Source organism: Stegastes partitus, unplaced genomic scaffold (assembly GCF_000690725.1).
Source record: "Stegastes partitus isolate 25-593 unplaced genomic scaffold, Stegastes_partitus-1.0.2 Scaffold1358, whole genome shotgun sequence".
NCBI lineage: Eukaryota > Metazoa > Chordata > Actinopteri > Pomacentridae > Stegastes > Stegastes partitus.
This window is the reverse complement of record NW_007579089.1, coordinates 81,718-89,235: the sequence shown is the minus strand read 5'-3', so window position 1 is coordinate 89,235 and position 7,518 is coordinate 81,718. Positions and strand designations below refer to the sequence as shown.

The following is a 7,518-nucleotide window of genomic DNA, read 5'->3' as shown; positions in this document are numbered from 1 at the left end:
ACGTCAGTGAGAATCGACCTCGTCTTGGCGAACCTGACTCCTGGACCCGGACCCGGACCTGGACCGGACCAGCTCCAGTCCTCTGTAATACTTCTTTAACTGCATTACGTAATGAAAACACCTAATGACGGTCCGTCGGGTCCAGGCCGGAGGTTCGGATCCAGCCGCGTCGCTTTGAATGAGACCGACGCGGACACAAGCTGCGGGTCTGTCCGTGTGCCTGAGCGGGTCTGCGGCTCGGACCGGTCGGTTAGCGGAACCTGTGCGAACCGGAGCTCAGAACCGGTGAAAAGCGACTTTACCTGATCGAAGGCGCAGAAAGAAGCAGCAGCGGAGTAAACAGCGAGCAGCCCGGAAGTCTGAGTCAGCTGATCGCCACACGTGACCTGCAGCGCGTCACCGCACCACGTGGTCCCTCGTCTCCTTTATTTATTTATTTAACCAGAGTAAACAGCTGATCCTGAATCAGCTGAGCCCTCCTCATCTCACAAGGAAATCCAGTTTCATGTCCTTCACAGAAGAATCACATCCGAACTGGACTCTGATGGCAGAATCTGAACCAGTGCGCAGCAGTGACGTCCCCTCGAGTAATCAGATTACTTGTAGGTCAACAGTCGGGCATCTTCTCTGACGTCAGAATAGATGTAGGATTCATTTCAAGTCTTTTTTGATACATGTCACCTGTAGCTCACCTGTAGCTCCGACAGGTGGACGCATCAAGCACCAGGAAGACTGTCCTAAACCTCTGCACCTCCACAGTGCTCCACATGGGGTGCTTGTTTTAGTACACCTTATTGAGGAGAGCAGTGCAACCACCAGGGGGCGACACAGAGCAGCAGTCCTGCATGTCAGTGGCATGTCTGATAGTTTAACATGATGTTTGACCTCATAAGACACTAAGAGTGGTTTTTAAACGTCTGTGGATATTTAATAATCAGTAGGACCAATGACATGAACTCCTGTGTTTGCTCAGACGGCCAGCAGGTGGAGCCAAACAGTCCGAGTTCAGAGGGAGGAGGACGCTTTCATTTCAAATCAGAAATGAGAATATGAGTGACATCATTTACAGGAATGTAAATGTTCTACCTCTGGAGGAGGTTCTGATCATCATCGGACTGAACATCATTCAGTCTGACCAGAACCAACCTTCAGAACCTTTCATCAGTATTTACAGGATCTGAACAAACTCACAGCAGAAATAATGAATAAAACACTGTTCAGGGCTCCAGACCAACGCTTTCACTGGCAGCACCGGTACCACCCACTTTCTCGTTGTGTCCCACCTCCCACCTGGTCACAGGCAGAACGTATGACCTGCTGAACGTGTTCTTGTCGATAGAGGATTTCCTGACGCTCCCTGAACGCCCCACGCTGGGAGCTGCTGCTGGAGGCCGTGCTGCTCTGACAGGGGTGTGGCCAGGAATGACTTTAACATAACAAACTGGGCGTTCTGGTGTCGGCTCTGTCCGAGCTTAAACCCACTTACATTAATTCTACTCGCCGGCTTTTCTACGAGCAGAAAAACAGCGATGCAGCTTCATCCTGTTTGTCATGAGAAGACCTCGTCTCAAAGCGGAAACACTGCAGCACACCGAAGTTACTAAAGTCCTACTTTCCACCTCTGTGGTCCAGATAGCAGCTTCCTGTGCTGGTTACAGCGACACTATCACAGCTTCAGGATCATCAGGTCACACTGTCCTAGAGAAGGTGGCAGATGCAGTCTGGAGCTACTCGAACAGACACGTGGTTCTTCTGTCCTTCTGCTCTGCAGACTTCTCAGACTTTTTGGTTGACGTCACTCATTGAGCTTCTCCACTGACAGCAGGCCGATGCATGAAGCCATCAGCCAGTAGCTGTGATCCAGTAGCTGGCAGATAACCCCCGGTGTGTGTTCCTGCTAGAACCGGGTCTGTGCAGAACCAGAACCTGCTTCGTTTTTCAGGGCGGGCTGCTCCGTCAGTCTGACTAGATCACATCGAGCCTCCGGTCGTCCCAGGAGTGGAGCTGGACAGATGGCAGGTGAGTGCGTGTTCCTGAGTGAGTCTGAAACTCGGTTCTAGCTGCTGTTCTGACAGAACGTGAGGTTCTGCAGCTCCAGTCAGTTTAGAGGAACTGGCTGTTGCGTTTCTCTATTTCAGAGGATTAAAAACAGGAAGCTGTGACTCTGAACCCCTTTGAGTGTAAAAAATACCAAAAGTCTGTCATTTAAAAGCCCGAAGCATCTGGACCTTCAGAACCACATCTGGTCTGTTAGCTTGAACTCTGTGGACCCGAAACCTGCTGCAGGAATTCTTACGGCACAATTAATAGCCAGCGTTTGGTCACTGACATCAAGCCAAATGACTTTCCGGCCTGCAGCCTGAGGGCTCAACATGACGACACATCAGAGCTGCTCCACGTGTCTCAACAGGAACATGTTTCACCAGCACAGCTCTGTGAAAGCACACGGCAGAACCAGAGCTGATGTGAGTTCAGACTCAGCTGAAGAACACGTCTGAGTTCTGGTAGAAGCTGACCCCAGATCAGTTCTACGTCCATCCAGATCATCTCTGACTGTTTCAGGTTTATCAGCGATGAGTGCAGAGCAGCTCCTGAACACTCTGGAGGATCTGGTAGACGAAGAGTTCGAGAAGTTCAAGTGGTTCCTGCAGCAGAGCGACGGCGGCGTCCGGAGCATCAGGAAGGTCCGACTGCAGAGCAGCAGCAGCAGGTGCGACGTCGTGGACGTGATGCTGCAGACGTACGGACCTGATGGAGCCCTGAAGGCCACCAGGAAGGTTTTAGAGAAGATCTGCAGGATCGACCTGCTGCTCAGTTTGTCTGACAGCAGCCCCGGACCAGAAGGTGAGTCTCAGCAGAAGAGCAACACGAAGAACCTGAACCAACAGGACAAAAAGTAACTCTTAGATTTCGAGTCATTTTGAAGACTTTACTGAATCATTCTGGACAGGTTCTGAGTTCTTATCGACTGTTTCAAGTCGTGTTTCTGCTCTTCTCTGACATCTTCTGACAAAACTATTCTGAGAATGAAGTTTACTTGTGGATCGTAATTTTGTGAAGCCTGAGTTGGTTGGAGACACTGCACTAGTGTGTCTCTGTCTGTCTGTCTCAGTCAGTGATGGTGGACGGACTCCAAACCGCAGAGGACCTTCATCCACTGAGGCTGGTCCTCGTCTTCCTCAGCCTGCAGCTCATCGTGTTGGGTTCTCTGGTAGGTCAGAAGTCCTGAGGTTCAGAGTCAGCCTGCAGGCTGATTGAAGGGCAAAGTAAACCAACTCAAAGAGTGAGTGAAAAGCCAAAGTACAACCGACAGAAAACTAACATCAAGTGATGGTGCCGTCCCCTGGTCTCCAGGTGAAGGTCCAGCTGCTAGCTTAAAAACTCTCGCTACAGTCGCAGCAATTCTACAGCGAGTCACAATGCTGTTTCTGGATGCCTTTGATTTTAATTGCTAACAGTTAAACAGCTGTCATAGTCTTCAGCTGTCTGTGGAGGGATGTCAGGACTGTATTATACATGTCTGAATAGTGGTGCCTTCCAAAGAGTCTCTACCTTATTATGGTAGCAGGGGGCAAAAGCCCCTGGTAGGGTCTTCCAAGGCAAATGGTTGGATGGATGGATGGATGGATGGATGCATGCATGGATGGATGGATGGATGGATGTATGCATGGATGGATGGATGGATGGATGGATGGATGCATGGATGGATGGATGATGGATGGATGGATGGATGGCAAGTGGTCTCTGCAGCTTTTATTTGTATTTAGTGAATGATGCTGAACCACACAGATCTCTAAGAGTTAACTGCTTTGAGTGGTCAGAATGACGATGTTGATGTCTATGATGTTAATTCTGGAGCTTCAAACTCAGATGTTAAACGTTGCCCTAAGCAGGAGAACCTTGTGTTTGTTTGACACTGCTTCATGTTTAACACAGATGAGGTGGTTCCGGTGCCGGAGCCTCGTCCAGTCGCATTCTACCAAGAGATGCTTCAATCAACCTTCCAGGACAGGTTTCTGTGTTTACAAGAAGGTTGGGCAACAAACCAGCAGCGTCTGGTCGATATCTACACGGAGCTGTATGTCACCGCCGGCCTCGACGTGCACGTCAACACGCAGCACGAGGTCCGGCAGATCGAGAAGGCCTGGAAACCAGCGGACACAGAGAAACCGATTAAATCCAGAGACATTTTTAAACATCCCCCCGGACAATACAGACCCATCAGAATGGTGCTGACCAATGGAATCGCGGGGATTGGAAAAACCTTCCTTGTGCACAAGTTTGTGTTGGACTGGGCCGAACAAAGCTCCAATCAGGACGTGCATCTACTTTTCCCCTTTACTTTCCGTCAGCTGAACTCCCTTCAGGGAGAAGAGTTCACTTTGGCAGAGCTCATCCACCGCTGTATCCCAGAAAGCGTTAGCATCACGGCAGAGGCTCTGGACTACATCTTCACAGCGCTGCAGTCATCCGGAAACAGCAACTACGACAAGAGCAGGTTCAAACTGCTGTTTGTGTTCGACGGCCTGGACGAGAGCCGCTTTCATCTGGACCTTCGAGTCGATGACGTTTGCTCCATTGATGCAACAAAGTCGACTAAAACAGAGGACCTTCTGAGGGAGCTCATCGGTGGAAAACTGCTGCGCTCTGCTCGCATCTGGATCACCACAAGACCTGCAGCAGCCAGTCAGATCCCTCCACAGCTGGTCAGCATTACCACGGAGGTCAGAGGGTTCACTGACCCCCAGAAGGAGGAGTACTTCAGGAAGAGGTCCAGAGATGAGCAGCAGGCCAGCAGCATCATCTCCCACATGAAGACATCACGAAGCCTCCACATCATGTGCCACATCCCAGTGTTCTGCTGGATCACTGCTACGGTTCTGGAGGAGCTGCTGGGAAGCAGAGAGGGAGGAGAGCTGCCCAGCACCCTGACTGAGATGTACACAGAGTTCCTGGTGTTTCACATGGATCGTACCAAAGAGAAGTATGGCTCAGAGAGTTGCATCCTTTATATCAAGTCTTTGGCAAAACTGGCTTTTGATCAGCTGGAAAAGGGCAACCTGATCTTCTACAAGAAAGATCTGAGACAGAGCGGCATCGATGTGAGCAAAGCCTCGGTGTGCTCAGGAGTGTTCACGGAGATCTTCAAAACAGAGCGTGGACGGACAGACAGAGACAAGATGTTCAGCTTCGTCCATCTGAGCGTTCAGGAGTTTCTGGCTGCTCTTCATGTGAGGATGTCGCTCATCAACCACAACAAAAATGTGTTGCCGCCACCGCGACTGTCGCTACGCAACCTGCCACTGCTTTTAGGCAACAAGTCTGTGACAAAGATCCACAGGATTTCCATTGACGAGGCCTTACGGAGTCCAAACGGACACCTGGACCTGTTCCTGCGCTTCCTCCTGGGGCTGTCCCTCCCAACCAATCAGGAGAAACTACAGGACCTGCTGCCACAGACAGGAAGCAGCTCACAGACCAATCAGAAAACAGTGGAGTACATCAAGAAGAAGCTCAGCGAGGATCTGAGCGCAGAGAGAAGCATCAACCTGTTCCACTGTCTGAACGAGCTGCAGGACGGCTCTCTGGTGGAGGAGATCCAACGGTCCCTGAGGTCCGGACGCCTGTCCACCGAGCAGCTGTCTCCGGCTCAGTGGTCGGCGCTGGGCTTCATCCTGCTGTCGGCTCAGATGCACCCGGACGACTTTGACCTAAAGGACTATTCTGCCACCGAGGAGGCTCTGCTGAGGCTGCTGCCGGTGGTCCGAGGCTGCAACCGAGCAGTGTAGGTCCAAACGCACAGCAAGTACAAACACATACACTCGGGCTGATGGATTTAGTCAGTGTTGATTATTGGAACTCGAGAAAGGCCGATAGCCGATACTGGACCCGATAGACGTTACCGTGTCATTCATACTTAGACTCCTGATTAATAGGGTGACGATAAGGGAATAGCAGCGATGACATTTAGACGTTCTCCGGCTCAGGTCAGCCGGCTGAGATCAACGATAGTTTGTTTCCTGCAGGTACGTCTGCTGTTCTTCTCTGTTCATCTTTTTCTATTTGGTTGCTCGTGCTGCCAACTAAAGCCCAGATCCTAAAACGCGATAAATGATAGTTTCCCAGACTGTGTTCCAGTATAACCTGTGGCTGCCTCCGAGCTTAGCTGCTAGCCGTTAGCGCAGCGTTAGCCTCTGTGAAAGCAGCTGACGTCCTGATTGGTGGAGACGTTTGTGCTTCTTGTTCTGGGTTCGCTGGTTGACTCTCTGCAGTGAGACTGTCAGAGTAAAAGTTAATCTGACTGTAGGAACCTGTTAAGGGGCTCCTGCTAGCTTTAGCTGCAGGCTGGGAGGCACAGCAAACCTCTTACCTTAGCACCATGAGTCAGTTCATGCTGCACCACTCGTTAGCGCCTGTCAGTAAATGATTGTCTTTCTGAGACATTAGGAGGCTTTGAGGACGGCTGCAGCGTTCGTTAACCTTCAGCAGCGTCTGCTTCCTCGCCGTCAGACACACCTTCACTGATTCTCTGTTCTGCAGATGTGCTTCCTCTGCCTCTCTGTGATTGGCCGCTAATCATGACTCCTGACAGCCAATCAGACAGAGCTGCTGAGACCAGAGCGGCTGCAGACAGAGAGGAGGCTGATCAGAGCTAAAGAGAACGATGCCACTAATCCAAAGTGTGTAGCATCAGCGTCAGCGGTGGGCCGGGCCGTCGATCAGGCTCAGCCGGCCGCCCATAGTCCGCACTCACTCAAATACACAACGATTTGCTCTAAACAGACACAAAACACACTAAACATACACACAACACACACACGTTTTACAGACAGTATACAATAAATATGCACAAAACACACAAAGAACATCCAGAGAACACATTCAATCTACACAAAACACACACACAACACAAGTTGTGTAGTTTTTCTGTTTGTCATCTGATGTGTCTGAGTTGTTTTGTCGACCTCCAGTGTTGCCGTTGTCGTGTCGCTCTGCTTCAGTGTGTATCAGTGTCTCCTGATGAACACCTCCGTCCTGACACAGCCTGTGTGTTGTGGGTCCTTCAGGCTGACTCTGTGTAACCTCTCAGAGAGGAGCTGTGCAGCTCTGTCCTCCGTCCTCAGCTCTCCGTCCTGCAGCCTGAAGCTTCTGGACCTGAGCAACAACCAGCTGCAGGACTCAGGAGTGAAGCATCTTTCTGCTGGACTGCAGAGTCCAAACTGCAAACTGGAGACGCTCAGGTCAGCTCAACCCGAGTCCACAGAACACGAGTCAGATCTGCAGAAACCTCGTGTGTCAAGTCACTGTTGTGTGTCTGCAGGATGTCAGGTTGTCTGATCACACACGAGGGTTGTGTGTTTCTGGCCTCAGCTCTGAGGTCCAACCGTCACCTCACAGAACTGGACCTCACATACAACCACCCGGGGGAGTCGGGCAGCAGGCTGCTGGCTGCTGCACTGAAGAACCACACCTGCACACTCAGGTACACACACACACACACACACCTGCACACTCAGG

General features: G+C 51.1%; 2 protein-coding genes across 3 annotated transcripts in view; one reads left to right on the top strand and one right to left on the bottom strand.

The window, feature by feature from the left end:
- Positions 1-407, bottom strand: part of psen2 (presenilin 2) — a 7,710-nt gene extending 7,303 nt beyond the window's left edge. Inside the window, exon 1 of one of the 2 annotated variants that reach the window (XM_008298883.1) lies at positions 303-407. The gene's annotated coding sequence lies outside the window, so the exon portion shown is untranslated. The other variant, XM_008298884.1, reaches the window with a different exon arrangement.
- A 1,945-nt stretch (positions 408-2,352) lies between these two features.
- LOC103369990 (NACHT, LRR and PYD domains-containing protein 3-like) overlaps positions 2,353-7,518 on the top strand; it is an 8,671-nt gene continuing 3,505 nt past the window's right edge. Inside the window, exons 1-5 of the mRNA XM_008298885.1 lie at positions 2,353-2,844; positions 3,113-3,211; positions 3,937-5,785; positions 7,068-7,241; positions 7,322-7,483. Coding sequence (XP_008297107.1) covers positions 2,574-2,844; positions 3,113-3,211; positions 3,937-5,785; positions 7,068-7,241; positions 7,322-7,483 — 2,555 coding nt within the window. The 5' untranslated portion in view covers positions 2,353-2,573. The remainder of the gene's footprint in view (positions 2,845-3,112; positions 3,212-3,936; positions 5,786-7,067; positions 7,242-7,321; positions 7,484-7,518) is intronic.